At 43.4% G+C, this 20,521-nt stretch overlaps 1 protein-coding gene across 2 annotated transcripts in view; it reads right to left on the minus strand.

Annotated features, from left to right (window-relative positions):
* myt1a (myelin transcription factor 1a) overlaps nucleotides 1–20,234 on the minus strand; it is a 70,131-nt gene extending 49,897 nt beyond the window's left edge. The window contains exons 1-12 of one of the 2 annotated variants that reach the window (XM_085343895.1): nucleotides 20,211–20,234; nucleotides 20,066–20,118; nucleotides 18,945–18,989; nucleotides 18,687–18,752; nucleotides 14,439–14,671; nucleotides 11,075–12,136; nucleotides 10,881–11,000; nucleotides 10,135–10,225; nucleotides 9,628–9,741; nucleotides 9,327–9,544; nucleotides 6,277–6,479; nucleotides 5,921–6,136 (exon numbers count right to left, since the gene is read on the minus strand). In XM_085343895.1, coding sequence (XP_085200021.1) covers nucleotides 5,921–6,136; nucleotides 6,277–6,479; nucleotides 9,327–9,544; nucleotides 9,628–9,741; nucleotides 10,135–10,225; nucleotides 10,881–11,000; nucleotides 11,075–12,136; nucleotides 14,439–14,671; nucleotides 18,687–18,752; nucleotides 18,945–18,989; nucleotides 20,066–20,118 — 2,421 coding nt within the window. In that variant the 5' untranslated portion in view covers nucleotides 20,211–20,234. Of the gene's footprint in view, nucleotides 1–5,920; nucleotides 6,137–6,276; nucleotides 6,480–9,326; nucleotides 9,545–9,627; nucleotides 9,742–10,134; nucleotides 10,226–10,880; nucleotides 11,001–11,074; nucleotides 12,137–14,438; nucleotides 14,672–18,686; nucleotides 18,756–18,944; nucleotides 18,990–20,063; nucleotides 20,119–20,210 lie in introns of those variants that run through there. The other variant, XM_085343894.1, reaches the window with a different exon arrangement.
* Between the last annotated feature and the right edge of the window lie 287 nt (nucleotides 20,235–20,521).

Below are 20,521 nucleotides of genomic sequence, written 5' to 3' on the forward strand. Positions count from 1 at the left end.
CTTGGTCAAAGGCTGAGCATAGGATGTCATCGCAAGACTGTTATAATAGGAAATCGTGTGTGGAGTGAATTACTAGAGGCAGCGGGGCCTCAAGTGAAGTACCTGCCATCTCCTCCTCCCCAGAGTCAGCATCAGATGACCCGCATCACCAGTGAGCACAGACACTACACACCGCTAAAGGTCGTGAATGCATCCCTCATACTGCCCCAAAAGGTTAATAAACCCTGGCCAATCTGTCCCCAGAATTAAGGGATGTGTCTGGTGCGAGCTAACTGCAGCCTTTACTCCATGCATTTTTTCACCTGTATTTAATTTGATTGATTGATTGATCATACTTTGTTCATCACGAGGGAAATTGGGTTAAGGCAGCCAGCCATGCCAGCGCCATCTTACCCTTCCGACCATACATACATTACACAAAGATCATATGGGAAAGACAGGTCAGAGAGGTATAACAATGGTAAATACACAACATGAGGAAATACGAGGAGAAAAAAGAACTCCCCCCAGACTGAGCTCCAACAGGGAGATCAGTTTGAGAACAGAAAAAAAACAACACCTCAGCGCCTACAAAAAGCACATGACTATCAATACACTATAGAAACACGAGACAAGCAACAGGGGAGGGTAAAGGGTAATAGAGAGCCAGTGTAAACAGCGCATCCGGTCCTGCAGCATGTCTGCGTTGGTCCAGTCGACCGCTATCTTCCCCGGGAGGGGACAAGCATCGAAGGCGTTTGGAAAGGGAGGGGGGATGAGTGTGTATCAGTGTATGTGTATGTGTGTGTGTGTCCAGAGTTCAGCTGAGACAGTGTCCTTCGCCCTGCCAGGCTAAGTAAACAGTCTTCCAGCCAACCCAGGTGGCCTTGCATAGGGGAGGAACAGTCTAAGCACCGTCTGTTATCAGGGTGTTTTTGTTCAGCTCCAGCCTTGAGATCACAGCTGGTGCTGAAGTGGTAGCCGCATGAAGTGATGGTGGCTTTTACTTTAGTGCGAACAACTCTTATTCTGAGTGCTTCTCCAAGGTGTAATCCAATTTGCGCTCAGAGGTCTTATTCTGAGTGTTCACGGCAGCTGCAAGCTTCTCCAAGATCTTATCCGTGCTGCACTCAATGAGCCCATTTTGAGAACTCACGCCTCGTCCCATCGTTTCAATCCCAGCGGGCAGCCTTGTGGGGGTTTGAACAGCCGGTTTCGCTTTCTTAATTCTTCGATAAGCCAGGGCCAAGCCAGCTCCGATCAGCAAGAACCCTGTTATCATGGTTCCGAATAGATAGATATCTTCAGCGTCTTCGATCGACAGTCCCGCCAGGCACACAACCCTCGAGTAATGCCACCCGTCCATCAAGTATCCAGCAGGGAAAGTACCTCCAGGACACTCAGGCTCACCCGAGCCCAGACTTCTCATTGAGAAAAGGGTGTCAATTGCATTCAGGGACCAGTTGATCAAATCCATAATTCCTCTCTGTGAGAGACTGTTCCAGGGAAAAGTAATACAAAAAACACAAGACTAGACAAGGACACAAGAGGCCAAGCAGGGAAGCTAAGGGAGAGGAGGAGAGGAGAGGAGAAAAGTGTCATGGTCCTGGGTCGGTGACCCAGCGCTTTTAGTTTGTTATCATTTTTTAGATGATTGTTTAGGTTCTGTGTTATATTCGGTCTGCCTCTGAGTCTGCGTCTGTATCTGTCTGTCTATGGTGTCACCCCATCTGTTTGTGAATCTGTCTGTTTAGTTCAATGTCTTGTCTGGTTCCATGTGTCTGAGTTTCCTGTTTTATTGTGAAGGTCCGTGTCGTATGTGAGTGTGATCAGGTTACGTTTCCCCTGTCCCGTCAGCCCAGATTCCTCCCAGCTGTGTTGCCCTCCTGTCTCTCATCCCCTGATTACTGGTGTGTGTATTTAAGCCCTGTGTGTTTTCCTGCCTGTTGCCGGTTCGTCTGTGTTCCTCCGTGTCAGTCTGTGTTATTCGGTGTCCAGCTCGTCTCTCTGCCTCTCATCCCCTTTTGTATCATCTCAGGTTTGTCATTTAGCTTTCCCAGTTCAGGTCTTTAGTTTTGTCTTCCCTCTTGCCTGTTTGCCTTCTCACCCCTGTATAAATAAACTCACCGGCATCTTATCCACTGCCTGCATCTTGGGTCCTTCTTCTAACTCCACACGGCTCGCCTCGGCAGCCGTGACAGTACGAACCGGCCACTATGGACCCAGCAGCATTCAACCCGCCCAAGGAGCTCCGGGAGGACATTGTTTACTCCGTGGACAAATTAATTAACGCGTGGCTGGAGCACGAGGGGAGAGAATTTCGCCAAGCCGTGGCTAATCGGCTACAGCGCTTGGTTTCTGGTCTCCCCTGGCTGCTCAGCTCACTTCACCCGCTCGCACAGAATTTCATTCTGAATGGACTCTGTCTTCACCCCCCGGCTGTTACCACCCACCCTGCAACTCATGCTTCACTGCCCGGCCCGTCAACCCAGCCTTCAAGGGGGAAACGGCGCTCACGCTGCCGACGCTCCTCGCCACAGTCGGACCTGGGGATTTCCGAGCGGGCAGCTGTGGTGAGTGGACAGGACAGTATTATTGGTCTGAACTGTTTACTCAGGGGTGATGTTCTGTACGGCACAGGACAAAAACTGTTTATGGCCAGAAGCTCAGTTAGCCGCCCGGCCAGAAGCTCAGTTAGCCGCCCGGCCAGAAGCTCAGTTAGCCGCCCGGCCAGAAGCCCAGTCGCCACCTCCGCCACATTCAGCCTCACAATCCATAGCTCAATTACAGCCACAGCCAGACTTATTACAAACCCTGTTACAATCCATGGCCCAGTCAGTAGCCCGGTTGGCAGAAGAATCATTAGCTTTATCCTCAGTTCAGCCTCCTGTTCAGCAGCCACCAGCCCTGCATCCTGTGTCAGTTGCTCCACCACCTGTTCAGCCATCATCTTCACCTACTCCTCCTGTACAGCAAGCCATGTCAGTCCAACCCATAACGGACAGTTCAACAACTTCGTACTCTAAGCAGAGAGACAAACCCAATAACAATGGAAACATTCCTCAAGAGCTGGCCAGTTCTGAGACTGAGACACACTCCAGGGCCTCCCGAGAGGCTGGGTTTCAGCCCCCAGCTGACTCTGGACCCCTGGAGGTTAAGAAGCCAGCTGAGGACTGTACCGGACTGTCGCTGCCTGAGCTGAGTCACTGCTCAGTGCAGCTGCAGTCTGTTTTATGTTTGCCAGAGGCCCGTGTGCCTGCTGGTTCTGTTGCGTCCCTGCCAGAGGCCCGTGTGCCTGCTGGTTCTGTTGCGTCCCTGCCAGAGGCCCCCGCACCTGCTGGTTCTGTTCCGTCTCTGCCAGGGGTCTCCGCACCTGCTGGTTCCGTTCTGTGTGTGCCAGGGGCTCCGGTGCCCACTGGTTCTGAGACTGTTTTTGCTGGGGGGCCCGAGGAGCCCGTCCAGCGTCCGGCCTCGTCAGCTGGGGGGCCCGAGGACCCCGTCCAGCCATCAGCTGCAGTCTCATCACCAGCTGCAGTCTCATCACCCTCGCCCGCTGCAGTCTCAGCTTCAGCTTCAGCATCCTCATCAGCTGCTTCGCCCGGTCCAGCCTCCGCTTCTGCTTCAGCCTCGCCTGGTCCAGCCTCCGTGTCTTCATCCTCATCAGCCTCGCCTGGTCCAGCCTCCGTGTCTTCATCCTCATCAGCATCGCCTGGTCCAGCCTCCGTGTCTTCATCCTCATCAGCATCGCCGGGTCCAGCCTCCGTGTCTTCATCCTCATCAGCATCGCCGGGTCCAGCCTCAGCTTCCGCCTCGTCTGGTCCAGCCTCTGCTTCCGCCTCGTCTGGTCCAGCCTCTGCTGGTCCAGCCTCTGCTTCGCCTGGGGCTGCAGGGGCCACGCAGCCTTCAGGTCCCTTACTACCACCTCCACATCGTCGGTCATCTGCCAGGCCGCTTGTTGGGCATCTCCGCCACCGTGGACGCCCTCCTGAACGCCGCCACTGCCTTCCGCGTGGCTGGCCTCCGGACTTGTTTCCACGCCGCTGTTGCCGTCCGCACAGTCGGCCCCCAGAACTGTTTCCACGCCGCTGTTGCCGTCCGCACGGTCGGCCCCCAGAACTGTTTCCACGCCGCTGTTGCCGTCCGCACGGTCGGCCCCCAGGACTGTTTCCACGCCACTTCCTACTGCGTGGCCGGCATCCAGACCTGCCCCGCTGCCATTCGCATGGTCGGCCTCCTGAACTTGACCATCTGGGCCTTTTTGGACTCTGTCCCTCCGTCCTGGGCCCCCTCCGTCCGCCCTGGTCGGGTCCTTTTCTGTTTTGTTTTGGTCGGTTTTTGTGTTTCTGCTGGGCTGTCTGGAGCCAGCCCTTGAGGGGGGGGGGAGGGGGGGGGGGGTACTGTCATGGTCCTGGGTCGGTGACCCAGCGCTTTTGGTTTGTTATCATTTTTTAGATGATTGTTTAGGTTCTGTGTTATATTCGGTCTGCCTCTGAGCCTGCGTCTGTATCTGTCTGTCTATGGTGTCACCCCATCTGTTTGTGAATCTGTCTGTTTAGTTCAATGTCTTGTCTGGTTCCATGTGTCTGAGTTTCCTGTTTTATTGTGAAGGTCCGTGTCGTATGTGAGTGTGATCAGGTTACGTTTCCCCTGTCCCGTCAGCCCAGATTCCTCCCAGCTGTGTTGCCCTCCTGTCTCTCATCCCCTGATTACTGGTGTGTGTATTTAAGCCCTGTGTGTTTTCCTGCCTGTTGCCGGTTCGTCTGTGTTCCTCCGTGTCAGTCTGTGTTACTCGGTGTCCAGCTCGTCTCTCTGCCTCTCATCCCCTTTTGTATCATCTCAGGTTTGTCATTTAGCTTTCCCAGTTCAGGTCTTTAGTTTTGTCTTCCCTCTTGCCTGTTTGCCTTCTCACCCCTGTATAAATAAACTCACCGGCATCTTATCCACTGCCTGCATCTTGGGTCCTTCTTCTAACTCCACACGGCTCGCCTCGGCAGCTGTGACAAAAAGTGCGACTGCCTTCGTCAAGAGCAAGAGAGCAGCAGCACTATGGCCTATTCGTGATGTTCAGGTGAAAGTCAGCCCAAGCAACCAGACATTCGACTACACTTGTCCCATGCTTGGAATGATCCCGCAGCTTATCTAGGAGATGGCGATGCACCACTGCCTGCTCCCGGTGCACAGCTACCAGGTCAGCCAGCAACTGGGTTAGCACCTCCACTGGCTGAAAAGAAGTGACTGTAGCAAGGACCCAGGCCGGCAGGACGTTCTTCCTGCGTGTGAAGGTCTTTTTTAATTTGTGCAAACAGCTTATAAGACAGTCCGCTGCATAATTTCTACAGCCCACTCTCTCTGCAGCTCAGTGATCCTCTCCCCTTAGGTCCAGGGATCCTACTGAAGTAGGGAGCCATGACCAGGTGATGGAGAACAGATATGTGGGGCAGCTTCACCGCTCCCCTGCAGCTGAGCCACAAACCATGCCACCTTATTAGACCACCACCCAATGTAAGGGTAATTGAACAGTATTACTTGTTCCCTAAATCATTTTTTATGGTTCTGTAATGGTTAATCCACCATGTGCATCACTTTAATCAAACCAACAATTTAAAGCTAAAATATAATTATTTCTGTTATCAATGAACTTTCTAATGTATTATTTTTCAAGAAAGGAGAAAAAGCAGTAAAGTACATTATTGTTTTTTGATTAAGATGTCAAATTGAAAATATTTACTGGCGTTCCAAATTAAATTTTTAATGGTTTAATATGACACTAATAATAATTTACGACTTCAATCTTGACAGATTTCTAAAGTATTTGTGTTTTTCTTGTTTTTATTGCAGGTGCTCTAATACATTTATTAAGAACTGTAGGTTCCCAACAAATCAGCTCTGATTCGCTTTCATTTTCTCTAGCTGTCCTCATTTACAGTAGATCTCTACTTACCTCTTCGTGGTCTTCTTCTTTGACACCACCCATTTTGGTGAAGTCAAGTGGGCCTTCCCACTCTTGCTGAGTTTGGCCCTGAGATGCAATGGCTCCCACATGTTGAGAGGAAGAAGACAAAGAAGATGAAGGCTCTGGAGACTGTACTCCCTCCCGCTTGGTCTTCTTCATGCTAAGGTCCAAGGTGCCATTCTCATCCACCTCAATATCCGCCTCCTAAGTGAGGACACAGTGTGCAAATGTAGTGACTGCAAACTCAAAGAGCACGAGTTTCATACACTGTTCATTGTTAGGCTATTTTAAACCGTAGTTTTAAAAAAGAAGCTTGCGTCTAAATGAAATTCACTGTGCATCACCTTGGTGCAGGGCTCCCTGGTCTTGGTGCTGAGTGTCTCTGGTCTCTCCCAGCAGCGGGTGGACAGGTTGAGAATAGCTGTTGCTGCCATGTGGGCTGCCTCTGCATCTTGGCTATAGTCATAACCGCTGGAGGACAAGGTGCTCATAGAAAAGCTTCCTGACATGCTGTGACTGGGGGAGGATGCCTTGGGGAATAATTTAGCTGCGTACAAGTGGAACAAAATGATTTCCTTGAGACATGAAATTGGGAGGAGATTACTGCATATTCTACGACTATATGAGTGCAACATATGTACTAGTTCAGGTTTGCTTTTAGTTATAGCAGAACCTCATACAATTTTATACAGAGCTTGGCAAGTGAAAAAACAAACTTTTATGTATAAATTATTTAAAAAAGTAAAACATTTTATACAAAAACATACAGTTATTAATACAAATTTATAGACGTTACTGACAAAAATTGTTTTTTGGTATAATGTCATTTATTGATCAGAATAATTGTAGAATGACATATTCCATTTGGATATAACTCAGGTGGTTCTCTGCCCCTATAATCTCAGGACTGCGCCTTAAGTTGCTTCTGATACAGGTGTCACGCATGGCAGCTCTGCCTCTTTAGCATGTGAGTGTGAATGGAAAACATTATAAAAGCCCTTTGCAGAACCTAGCTATGTTTGAAAGGTGGTATAAAAAATGTGAATAAGACCATTTCACATAGAATGGTTAGCACTGTCACCTCGCAGCAAAAAGACTCCTGGTCTAAACCAGGAACCAAATGAGGCCTTCATATGTGGAGTTTGCACGTTTTCCCTGTGCCTGGCATCTTCCAGGTAGTTCGGCTTCCTCCCACAGTTCAACTGATAGGTTACCTTGTGCTTGATGGATGTGAGGAGGGTAAATGTATAACAGAATTAGAATTTTTTCCCCATCTGTCTCTCTTCTCATGTTTGGTGTGTGTCTTCTTGTTTCTGTGTTTGGTTTCTTTTAATTGTTTTAATGTTTTACTTTGTAGCTTAGTTTTCTTTTGTATCATGTGTTACTTTTACTTATTCACTGTCACCTGTATTGCATTGTGATGGCTGCAGTTACAGCCACACAGTGGTAATGTCCACCAAACATCAATGTTACAACAGAGGCTTACACATAACACTACATTTACATTTTTCTTCCTTTAGATATAGGATTTCATTTACAGGGTAATAAAGAATTGGTTTTGGTTTAGAATTAATTCATTTATATACTCACATAATACTGTATTTTAAAATAAGTGAGGATATTGTAGTTTACACTGTTATGTATGTATGATTTAATCTTTCTTCTGTTTTCTTTACCTCAGTGACAGCTGCTGGGGTCCCTTGGTTGATGAGCTAAGAGGTGGAAAAGGGGCAGAGCAAGCTTATATGGAGAACTGCAAATTGGGTCATACCACAATTCTGGATCATGGGGGGGAAATGGAATTTGTTATGTTAGTCTCAGTTGGGTTTTTGTGTGTTTTATCCCTTTTTTTGTTTTTGTGGGCTGATCAGCCACTATTTAAGTTTCCACTTGTCTGTTTAGGTAGGTCAGTTTGTTTCAGTTGTTGTAGTGCTTGTGTAGTTTTGTTACTTTGACCTCTTTTATGGGCCCAACATTTAGATTTTTCTGTGTAGTTTAACCGAGTTTGTTTTGGGGTTGAATAAAAAAACTTTTTTGGACGTTAACCTGTACCTGACTTTCCTTCACTGCTCGGTCCATCATGCATCCTTAATTTGGGTCATCATTTCCAGCCTTAACTACATAATCTTTTTCTTTTTGTATTATTCTGTGTTTAAATTGTTTGGAGATTGCAGGAGTGCTTGGTTCTAAAATATATTCAAGAATAAGACAGTGAAAGAAAGTGCTTAATGCTTATCAGATTCACCAAGTTTTTTTCTTTGGTATCTTTAAAGGAGATAAATATTGCCTTTGTCATTTGAAATATCTCATTTAAGCCTTCATCTACTTGTAATATGGATGTATTATAACACTGCAATTGATCAGAAGATACCAAACAAATAACAATTTGCACAGAGGGAATGCGGTTCACAAACAGTGCCATAGAGAGTTTATGTTAAAACCATAACGATACCTTGGAGTAAAAATTGACACAGCTCTTAAAATGGACAAATAGGTAAATGCAGTGGTGAGAAAAAGCTTTTTTCAGCTGAGGCAGCTCTCTAAAGTAAAACCTTTTATTTCTTTTTGTGACTAGGAGAGAGTTTTACATGCATTTGTGACCACTCGGCTTGATTATTGTAATGGACTTTATATTGGTGTTGATCAGGCTTCACTATCACGCTTGCAAATGGTCCAGAATGCTGCAGCTTGTCTGTTGACAGGGACATGCAAACGTGAGCACATTGCCCCTGTTCTTGCCTCTTTACACTTGGTTGCCTGTCCATTTTAGAATTCATTTAAAAATTTTATTGTTTGCTTTTAAAGTTTTAAATGTCCTGGCTCCTTCTTACCTGTCAGACCTTCTACACCAATACAGTCCACAAAGGTCTCCCAGATCAACTGACCAGTCACTCCTTGCTGTCCCCATGCCGAGACTGAAACACTGGGGGGACCCAAATTATGGAATAAACTGCCCCTCCATATTAGGCTGGCCCCAACACTTGAAATGTTTAAATCACTTTTAAAAATACACTTTTTTTCAAAGGCTTTTTAGGAGTTGTACCAGAGTCAGCTTGTAGTCAGTTTTAGTCAGCTGTTGGTCACTCTTAATCTTTTTATTTTGTTAATCTTATTCATTGTATATCTTATTGTCTATTTTACTCATGTTTTAATATTTAATATATATACTGATTTATTTTTATCTTTTTCATTTATGTATTTATTTTATTGTTATTTATATTTATTTCTTTGTCTGCTTAATGTATGTTTTTTAACTGCTGTCTCTGTTTTATTATTGGAAAGCACTTTGGTCAACTTTGTTGTTTTTAAAGTGCTATATAAATAAAGTTGGATTGGATTGGTTATAAAAAGCCTGTAAGTTAAGAAATAAAAGCAAAGTGAAATTGTGTCTTACTTTTGAAGGCTTTGGGTGATGTTTCAGCAGTGCTAGGTGTCTTTGGAATGAGCGTACGCTTTCCAAAAACCTGACCATCAAAGCTTGCATAGTCAAAAGACACCTTGGAGTATTTCTCCAGCTCCTTGGCCAGGTTTGCTCGAGGTGTAGTGGTCACCGTGTTGGGCCGGTAGCTGCCATACTGAGGGATCTCCAGCTGTTTGACAAAACACATGGGCCTAAAAAAAGAGCCCTGATTTAGGTACTGATACTTTAACATTGTATGAATCAATTAGTTGAAAATTTTTCTTGCATGTCTCACCTGAGCACTCTGTCAGAATTGGAAGAGGGTTCACTGGCTGAAGCCTGTAAATGAACCTGTTTGTCCTGGTTCTTGTTCAGCTTAGCAGCTGCGGCAATGGGGCAGCCGGACAGACTGATGGGGAGGCATGCCAATGATATTGCATTTAAAGAAATAAAATGCTCATCAATAGAAACTCACTGAATTGCTGGGAAAGCAGTGTAAGCAGATGTGAGCACAATGAAATGTTATGCAGTATTATTTTGCAAGTGTGTGTGTGTGTGTGTGTGTGTGTGTGTGTGTGTGTGTGTGTGTGTGTGTGTTTGTGTGTGTGTGTGTGTGTGTGTGTGTGTGTGTGTGTGTGTGTGTGCAATCAGATCTAGGATCTTTAACACTAAACTATTTAAAAAAAACCATCAGAATACAAGCCTCTTTTTACAAGTTCTTTTCTATGAAGTAGTGACAGTCAATTTCTGTTTCATATACTGTTGTAAAAAGTGTTCAGAGTGTATCGAGTGCTTTATTAACCTGCGATGTGTGTTGCGGTTGCTGTTAACATGGCCTTGGCCTGTGCAGCCAGGAGTAGGACACTTCAAGACGTTCTCATGCATGGCCAGGACTACAGACACACAGCAAGTGCAAACTCAGGTCAGTGCATTTATCTTGCATTAGGTGGTTTCACAGCAGTAACAGTAGTAATGTACGTGTACACCTGTATGAGCTAGAAAAGGACAAGTGGCAAAGATACAGAATTTACAGCAGTAGTGGAAGTAAGAGTAATGGTAAAGCTGGTAGAGTTAATAATAATATTTACAACCTGAATTCCAAAAAAGTTAAAAGCCTATGTAAAATAGTTGACTTAATATGCTGAGGATGTGACGTCTAATGCTGTGGAACACCTCACAACTAATAAACAAACATACAGGTCAGGGAAAAAAAAGCACCCCAAAAGTAAAGATAGGGATTCACCCATCTGTGAAAACCTATGATGATATTGTATTCCGAAATAACATTACTAAATATAAATTTGCAGGATGCTACCTAGAATTTGGTGATTTTATTATCTAGTCAATTCAGTGTTGGCCAGTCATATAGCACCAATCACCTTAAGGCACTTTAAATCGCAAGGTAAACACCCTACAATATTAGGGACACTTTTTTAGAAACAGGTTTGTGTGTTAGCATTATTGGTCAGTATTTATTAATCATGGTGATAATTCAAAGTGCACACATTTGAATGTTGGTCAATGAAGTTAATGGTAAGCTATACTTACTCTCTGGAGGGATTCTGTCTTTGTGAGGACATCCAGACAGACTGCGATGATGGGGATACAGCCCAGTCACATGACCCGTCCCATCACACCCTGGCGTTGGACACTTGACTTCCTTTTTTTCTGGAATTTTATTTAGATAGTGATCACCTACTTTCTATGCAAACACGTTCACATTTGACTTTGCTGTTTCTTACCTTTGCTGTAGTGAGTGGTGCGGCGGGCTACAGCAGCAGCCTCTGAGCTCTTGCTGGATGATGTGTATGGTTGGTAGTCCAGGGAGCTCCGGCTCTCCTGGCCTTCCTTCACTTCCTCCGCCTTCAGAGCAATAGCCTGCTCCAGCAGCCCCAGGTTCCCCCGAGTCATATCCCAGTTCTCTGAGTCGTCTGTTATTCCCGAGCCCTCTGAGACACGATCCTGCTCCTCTCCTTCCTCTTCTTCCTCCTCCTCCTCCTCTTCCTCCTCTTCATCTTCATCTTCATCATCATCATCATCCTCAGAGCGGACCTCTATAACCACTGTTGTTGGAGAGGCTTTACTGGAGTCTTGGTCCTCCTCTTCCTCCCCCAGGATCTCACTGTCTTCCTTCTCTTGTCTGTGATCCTCCCCCTCTCTCTCCCCTTCCTTTTCTTCATCCTCTTCTTCCTCAGTCATGGGAGTACAGATCTTTTCTTCCCTGAGTGACACCTCAGTTTCAGATCCCTGAGTGCGTGGACTCAAAGTGTAAGGAGTGTCAACCTCTTGGAGGACCTCCCTGTCTGTTCCATCCTCCTCTTCTTCTTCTTCCTCTTCTTCCTCTTCTTCCTCTTCTTCGACCTCTTCTTCATCAGCTTCCCTCTTATGCTGCTTTGACTCTTTGGCCAGATGGCCGTAATCACCACTTGAATACTGATGATCTGAGTTTTTCTGGCTTATCACTTGTCTTTCTATTACCCTCTCTTCTACAATATTCTCAGGACTTTTTTGCTGTCCATTTTCTTCCTGTTCTTCTGCTTCTTCCGCCTCCTTTGTTTCTTTTAGATCAGGAATGCCTGTTAGCTCTGCGGGTTCCGCAGATGGCTGATTCTTTGTCATCAGACAAGCATCCTTCACATCCTTTGTCTCTGTTTCCTCCTGCTGAAGGTCATCAGCAGGTTTTACTTCCTCACCAGCTTTCTCACTCACAGTTTTGTTCTCAGCCTTTGCACTGATGTGTTTGTTCATGTCAAGGTCAGCTGAAGGACACACTGCTGTTACTTTTGTCACCTGTGAGGCCTCTGCTGTGGAGTTCAAAGTACAGATAAATGTCATTGCCACAGATTGTTTTGTCTGTGTCATCTCACAAAAACAAGCATTGTGACTGATCTTGCAGGTGACTTGATGTGATTTGTTTAGCAAGAGTGAAGTGAAGCATGCAAACCAAACTGTAGACCAAAGTCAACTGTTCAGGAAGTTGGCTTTGGTCTACACTCATGCCAAACTCTCCGCTATCTTGAAACGGTTCTGTTCGTCACAGTCACTGAAATACTGATTATGTTTTTTAATGTCCTTGTTTTTATACAAAGCTCATTTCTGTGACACTGGATTACATATGCTTTAATGTGTCTATATTTCAACTACAAAATGGAAACTCGGATCAGTTTCAGGTTGAAGTAAGGAATTACAACTACATGTACCTTTATCAATATTTTTCAAAGTCTACAATGTTACTTTTATGTAAGTAGGCATTACATTTTAAGATCTACTTCACCCACATCAGAGTAACATCAGAGTTGACAGTGACAGAAATTGTAATTTTGTGTCTGTACACCACAAACAAGATTGATGTTAACAAAGGTCTTGCGCTATCTGTTTAGGAACTTTTATGCACAGCCCCTCCATTTTCAGAGGCTTTACAGTTTATTATTCCATAACAAATTACAACAATAAAAGATCTGAAAAACCATTCAATGAGAAGGTGTGTCCAAACTTTTGACTAGGAAATAAGTATTTGATCCCCCATCAATCTGCAAGATTTCTGGCTCCCATTTATATTTTATACAGGTAACAAGCTGACATTTGGAGCCTTTTCAACTCGTTACCTGTATAAAAGACAGCTGTCCATAGAAGCAATCAATCGATCCAGATTCCAAACTCTGCACCATGGCCAAGACCAGAGTTTTCCATGGATGTCAGGGACACGATTGTGGACCTACACAAGGCTGGAATGGACTACAAGACCATTGCCAAGCAGTTGGGTGAGAAGGTGACAACAGTTGGCGCGATTATTCGCATATGGGAGAATGATAAAATAACTGCCAGTCTCCCTCGGTCTGGAGCTCCACACAAGATCTCACCTCGTGGAGTTTATGAGAATAAGAACGGTGAGGAATCAGGCCAGAACTACTCAAACTTTGAAGTTTGTCACGAAACATCTCAATGTTTCAAAAGAGGACTTGGTGAAGGTGTTGTGGTCAAATGAGACCAAAACCGAGCTATTTGGCATCAACTCAACTTGCCATGTTTGGAGGAGGAAGAATGCTGTCAATGACTCCAAGAATATTATCCCCACCGTCAAACATGGAGGTAGAAACATGCTTTGAGGGTGTTTTTCTGCCAAGGGGACAGAACAACTGTATCACATCAAAGGGAGGATGGATGGGGCCATGTACCATCAAATCTTGGGTGAGAACCACCTTCCTTTAGCCAGGGTATTGAAAATGGGTCGTGGGTGAGTATTCCAGCATGACAATGATCCAAAACACACGACCAAGGCAACAAAGGATTGGCTCAAGACGAAGCATATTAAGGTCTTGGAGTGGCCTAGTCAGTCTCCAATCCCACAGAAAATCTGTGGAGGGAGCTGAAGGTTAGAGTTGCCAAACATCAGCCATGAAACATTAATGACTTGGAGAGGATCTGCAAAGAGGAGTGGGACAAAATCCCCCCTGAGATGTGTGCAAAACTTGTGGCCAGCTACAAGACACGTCTGACTTCTCCAGTTACCAAAAAAGATTTTGCTACAAAGTACTAAACCACGTTTTGCAAAGGGATCAAATATTTATTTCCTTCATGAAGATGCAAATTAAGTTGTAACTTTTTTCAAATCCATTTTTCTGGATTTTTTGGTTATTGTTCTGTCTCTTACTTTACTTTACTTTACTTTACTTTACTTTACTTTACTTTATTGATTTCAAAGGCTGTTGGTAGTCCCCCGAACACGTTTTAAAACCAGAGCGGTGGCCCCAAGGTTGTGGAATTCTCTCCCTCCATCTTTAGACTAGTTTTTAATTAGATTTGTGCTGTATATTTGATTGTACTGTTTTATGTTTATCTGTTTTATATTATTGTGAAGCACTTTGTGGTTTTTATCCTGTGAAGAGTACTATATAAATCAATAAAGTAAAGTCTCTCATTGTTCAAATAAACCTGCCATTGAAATTATAGACTGACCATTTCTTTGGTAGTGGGAAAAGTTACAAAATCAGCAGGGGTTCAAATAATTGTTTTCCCTGACTGTACATACTTAAAATAACTATGTATACAGGAGCCAGTTTTGCTTGGCGGGTAAGGAGGCAACTGCTCTAGTTTGGATTTACTCACGTTTTATTGACTCTGGCCTGCTTGTTGTTTTGGCCTTCTTGTCCTTGTTTTCTTCATCCCCTTCATTCTCTTTCTGCTCCTCCTCTTCCTCTTCTGCTGTGTCACTGTCTGCAGTCAACCCTCCATCTGCTGCCTGTTTAGCAGACTGATTCTTTCTCTTGGGAGCGGACTGGTTCTCCCCGGCCTCAGCCTCCTCCAGCTTCCTTTTCTTCACAATTGGGCAACCAAGTATGCTGAAAAGAGAAACATGGTTACTGATGTGTATAATGTCAGAAAGAAACCTAACAAGTAATTAGTGTTCTGTCACATACTATATTGAGGTGTGTGAGCAACACTGGAGAGTCTAGATACTACTAGCAACAAAGTTTTTTCCTTCAGGTACTCTGGCTTCCTCTCGCAGTCCAAAGTCATGCTTGCTAGATTAATTCGTAATTCTAACTCGGTTTTAATTGTGAATACAAGTTAGAGAAGGTGCTTAATCCCTAGCGCTTTATGTTTGATAGTGTGATAGTTTTGAGCTAATGTTTGTTTATGCCATAGTTCCCAGGTCATTGACCCAGCGTTTTGTGTTTAGTGAACTTATTTGGGGATTTGTTCTGTGAAGACTTTCTAATTTTGTTTATCATAATATTTCTAGTCTCAGTCGTTGTGTCCTTGGGCAAGACACTTCACCCGTTGCCTACTGGTGGTGGTCAGAGGGCCTGGTGGCGCCAGTGTCCGGCAGCCTCGCCTCTGTCAGTGCGCCCCAGGGTGGCTGTGGCTACAATGTAGCTTGCCATCACCAGTGTGTGAATGGGTGGATGACTGGATATGTAAAGCGCTTTGGGGTCCTTAGGGACTAGTAAAGCGCTATATAAATACAGGCCATTTACCATTTAGTAATTCTGTCATAGTCCTGTTTTTTTTTTATTTTTGTCTAAACTCTTAATTAAAAATGTTAGTTTTAGTTTTAGGTCAAGTATATTCAGTTTATGTTTTGAGTCCCTTGAATTTTTGCCTCCCTTTTCTCCTGTGCCCTTGTCTTGTCTGTGTTTAGTCCTCAGTCAGTCAGTCTTGTTTCAGTGTTTACCTTTCTGTTTCTATGTCAAATCTGTGTTTCTGTTGCCATGTCTAGTTTATATATGAATCTGTTGCCTGCTCAGTTAGTTCCTGTTTTATTTTGATAGTTCCTTGTCTCTTGTTGTGTTGGTATAGTGGTAAAGCTACACACACCTTTGGAGCGATGTCTGCAGCCTGTGCGCAGCTCAGACGCAAGCATTTCGCTGCATGTTATACTGTGAATGTGACAAAAAAAAATGAATTGAAAGTACACTATGTTCAGTTTTGCTTCCCCTGTCTATTTAGTCAGATTCAGTTCAGCTGTGCTCTTCAGGTGTCTCCACTTTGCCCATTTGCTTTTTTGTATTTAAACCCTCTGTATTGCTTGTTGCATCATCCCCTCATGCTTCTCCTGTGTAGTCCTCTGCTTTACGTGTCCTGGTTCAGTTCTGACCTGGCTCTCTGTTTATCTCTCTTCCTTGTAGGTTACAAATAATAAAAGTTAAAGGCTTTCACGTCCTGTCTCCTGTATCTTGCACGTTGATGCCAAAACCTGGCTTCAGCACAGCAACACATGACAGAATATTTGGCTAGACAGAGCTCTGGCTTTTTGTCATCCTGACTACTTTGCGAAAAAATACAAATAATGGTCACGGGTAGGGATGGGTATTGATAAGATTTTCACGATTCCGATTCCATTTTCAACTCTTTAACGATTCGATTCTTTATCGATTCTTTTATCGATTCTTTTTAAAAAAGGAGAACACTAAGGTTGATTAGCTTAGAACTTTGTTTTATATCTTCTCTATATCTTCAGGAGTAACATGGCCTTACAAACCCAACAGTGAGATCTTAAGAGATCCACAGCCTACGGCTCTTCAATGGGGTGTCACAGGGTCCCCAGGAAAAACAATTATAAATGTAAAATAATAAAATAAATATTCTTCTGTAGCAATAACAAAGTACAACATAAATGATTCAGTAGCAATTACCCAAGAATATCCAGTAATGTCCCTGCCTACAATTAAACACATTCACTTACTGAAAATCGGGGGCATCTGCTGGCAAATGAGTGCAAGCCTTTGACCACAACCTTAGTCACTGCTTGGTGACATTCGTCTATCCTGGCCTGAAAGGAGACGCTACCGGTAGACAGCAGTGAGAACTGCCAGCATCTGAGCCAGCCAGACTCTGTCTCTCTCATCATGGTAACCTAAATGCACAGTAATGGCAGGTTTTGTAATAAGGCAGATCGCGTATTCGTAGTGTTTCCTCCCTTAAATTAAATATCTACTTTTCAAGTATTGCAAGTTGCCCTGTTGTCATCCGTTCTCATAAAGTATAATCAAACTTTTGAGCGTTAGGCGCCGTGTTTCCTGCCAGGTAAATGACGCTCTGCAACGTGGTGACGTCATTCGGGGCGACTGGAATCGATAAGGGAATCGTTTGCAAAACTGGCAAACAATTCCAAGGAATTGAAACAGTGGGAACCGGTTCTCAACAAGAACTGGTTTTCGATACCCATCCCTAGTCACAGGGCCTCAGACCCAGGGTTTGAGTTTCTCTGTGGGTGTGTGATTCTCTGTCTAAGTAAAACAAGTAAAACATGGGGCTTTTTAAAATCGTTCCTCATCTTGTGAAGGCTAAATGGTAAATGGTAAATGGCCTGTATTTATATAGCGCTTTACTAGTCCCTAAGGACCCCAAAGCGCTTTACATATCCAGTCATCCACCCATTCACACACACATTCACACACTGGTGATGGCAAGCTACATTGTAGCCACAGCCACCCTGGGGCGCACTGACAGAGGCTAGTCTTCACAGATCGGATGAGCCTCCATTTTGCCCACTTTGGTGTTATTCTAAGTTTTTCCCACAATTTGCATTTTTTTTCCTGAATGATGAACTTTGCCTATTTTTACTTCTGAGAAGCACTGCCTCGCTAAGATGCTGTTTTCACAGTAAGTAATGTTACTGACCTGCTGCCAAGTAACCTAATTGGTTGCAAAATGTTCCTCTAGGTGTTTCTTTTTTAGTACCACTTACTTTTCCAGCCTTTTGTTGTGCTCTTCCAATGTTTTTAAGATGCGTTGCTGACATCGAAATTCAAAATGAGGTTATATTTTTCATGAAATAGTAACGTTTAAACATTTGTTTTCTATATTGTATTATGAATAAAATATGAATATATGAGCTCTACAAATCATTGCCTTCTTTTATTTTCCTCTTACACAGTGTGCCAATTTTTTTTTAAAATTGGGATTTTACTTGCATTTTTTCACCTTGCTCTCTGTCATTTTGTGGAAAATGCACATGAACCTGCTGACATCAGCTCTGCAACAGTTTGTAATACAGTTAGTGAAAAACAATAGTTTGTCAGTGCAGCAATATCATCAAATATGCTTGGCAAGTTGAATCAAAACAGTGGAGCTCAAAATAAGAAGAACAGAATACGACAGCACAAGTTCCAAGACTTGGTGACATGTAGTTTGTGTTTTTGTAAAGAACTGAAGCATTGTTACCATTTATGTATTGAATGTATGCATTCATACTGTAATATGTGTGTGTAACATACCTAGAAGGGCTTTCTAAAATGAATGTGCTTGTTTGGTATGATAACCCTGTCTAGCCAGTCTATGAGGACCTGTGGTCAGTGTGTTTTCCTCATTTCTTCCATTGTTATATACGTTAGGGTACAGTTACGTCAGCATGGCTAAACCTGGTTTAGGTTTACGGTTGTCTAGTTGAAGAAGATGGCATGAGTTTATAGCATAAGCTTAAATAAATATGCCTGTTACCCCCAACCTCTGACTAGGGTTGCTGTCCATGGTGCTGATGAGAAGCCGAAATGATGCTACTGATAGTTACTATTATAACTATATGATTCTATTTATTCACTGTATTCATTGTGTGTGTGTGTGTGTGTGTGTGTGTGTGTGTGTGTGTGTGTGTGTGTGTGTGAGAGAGAGAGAGAGAGAGAGAGAGAGAGAGAGAGAGAGAGAGAGAGAGAGAGAGAGGGAGAGCGTGCAAGACTGAGAGAGAGGGGTTTTTTTTGCTCGGCATGTCCTAGGGGTAAGGACCAAAAACATGGCACCAGAGCCTGTCACTGATTTGTTACACCTAAGCTTTCATATACACACTATGTACTAGGCAGCATACAGTCTTTTATGATGACTGACTGATTTCTTATATATATTTAACAATCTTACCTCCTGTGTCGTGAGTACCTTCCACTGACATGGCCTTTACCATCACATCCAGGAGTGGGACAACTGCTACTGACACACATCAAGTCAAAAGAAATACAATTTTTTTACACACATTATATATATATATATATATATATATATATATATATATATATATATATATATATATATATATATATATATATATATATATATATATATATATATATATATACACATAATTTATAACTTTTTATGCTGAGTTATAAACTCGTTTACCTTAAGTCTTGCTTCATTTCTTGTGCCACCAGTTCTGATGAAACAGGAAGACATGTTAGATACTGATATAACAATAATTTGGCTTTAACTGAAGTGAAAACTCTGAGCGTATTATCTTGTGAGCTCTGCTTATAGTCGACATGATTTGCTTACTGTAAGAGATAGATGGCATCTTCTCCATTACAATGTAAGTTGGAGAATTAGAGGACATCTTGTCCCACAGAGTGACGAGATGTACTATTATATTTTTACACATAGCATGCCAATTTTTTGTTTCGGTGTCAATATTTAAGATTATATGCAGGTTAATGACACATGATAATTTAAAATACTAATGCACAACAAGCATTTGTCACAAATGATAATGGTTTGGAGAGAGTTCTATCCTTCAGCATGCATGGCACAGGAAAAATTGTTAAAATGTGTTTGGTAAGTGCTGAGAACTGCTCTGAGGAGTGTGCCAAGGCAAATGAGAAAAACAAGATAATGATAAAAGAAGAAGAGATAAAAGTGACCATCTGCTTATTATCAGCACACAGTTCAATGCCAGCATCCATAGGAAGCCTGCACCCTATGAGTAGACCACAGGGTATGTGGTGGCTGTAGCTCAGGTGGTAGAGCAGGTCACCTGCTGATTGGAAGGTTTTTGGTTTGATCCCTGTCGCCCCCAGTCTGCATGCACGATACTAACCCCAAGTTGCTCTCTGATGCATTCACTTGAGAATGTATGTGCTAGTTAGCTTCTTTTTTTCTAAAAAGCATAGAAGAAGGTCTTGTGTGAATGGGCATGAATGGGTGAATGTGACATGTTGTATAAAGCGCTTTGAGTGCTCCGGGAGAGTAGAAAAGTGCTATGTAAGAATCAGTCCATTTACAACAGTAAAGATACGTCCAAGCAACACTCCAAAAACGAATTTCATCTACAACAGCTACAGCTGTCTTGACTACTGTTGTAAGTAGGAAGGTCTGGTAAGCAAGTGTGTTAGTGCTTTCTCAGTACTCCACCCTCTTTGTCATGGTGAAAATGATAAGAGCTTTATGCAAACTATAGCGTTCATTTCAACATTTTTTTAATGTATTAGAAATTTTATTTGTGTGTGTGGGTGTGTATATACTGACCCCGGATGCCTTTGGAGCGGGTTCGTGTTCGTGTCTCTGTAGTGTCTTGACTCATCTAAGTAACAGAGGGACATGAGTAACATTCACAAGTGAGGAAGTGTAGACAGACAGTCAGACAGACAGACAGGCAGGCAGACAGATAGGTACATTGTCACTGAGGCTTGTCCTCTCTGGTTGACTGGTTCTGTACTGGTCCACCGCGGGCTCAGAGTCTGAACTTTGAACTCATTTTTGCTGGATAAAACACACAAAACACACAACACCACCTTACAGTCAGCTAGTGTTGTAGGACAACTATGTTATACACTATATTAAGCTGCTTGCTTATATTCTAACTAAAGATCTTTAATCTTTCTCTTGTGAATCCCACAATTTTATGGAGGTAGAAATGTGAAAACTCTACTTTTCTAAAAGAAAATCTTTCCAAAGGTACCAGAAAATGTGTATTTTGGAGAAAT

The sequence above is a fragment of the Diplotaxodon limnothrissa genome, linkage group LG20 (genome assembly GCF_057381915.1).
Source record: "Diplotaxodon limnothrissa isolate DT_005_m linkage group LG20, D_limnothrissa_male_GT1.1, whole genome shotgun sequence".
NCBI classification, from domain to species: Eukaryota; Metazoa; Chordata; class Actinopteri; order Cichliformes; family Cichlidae; genus Diplotaxodon; species Diplotaxodon limnothrissa.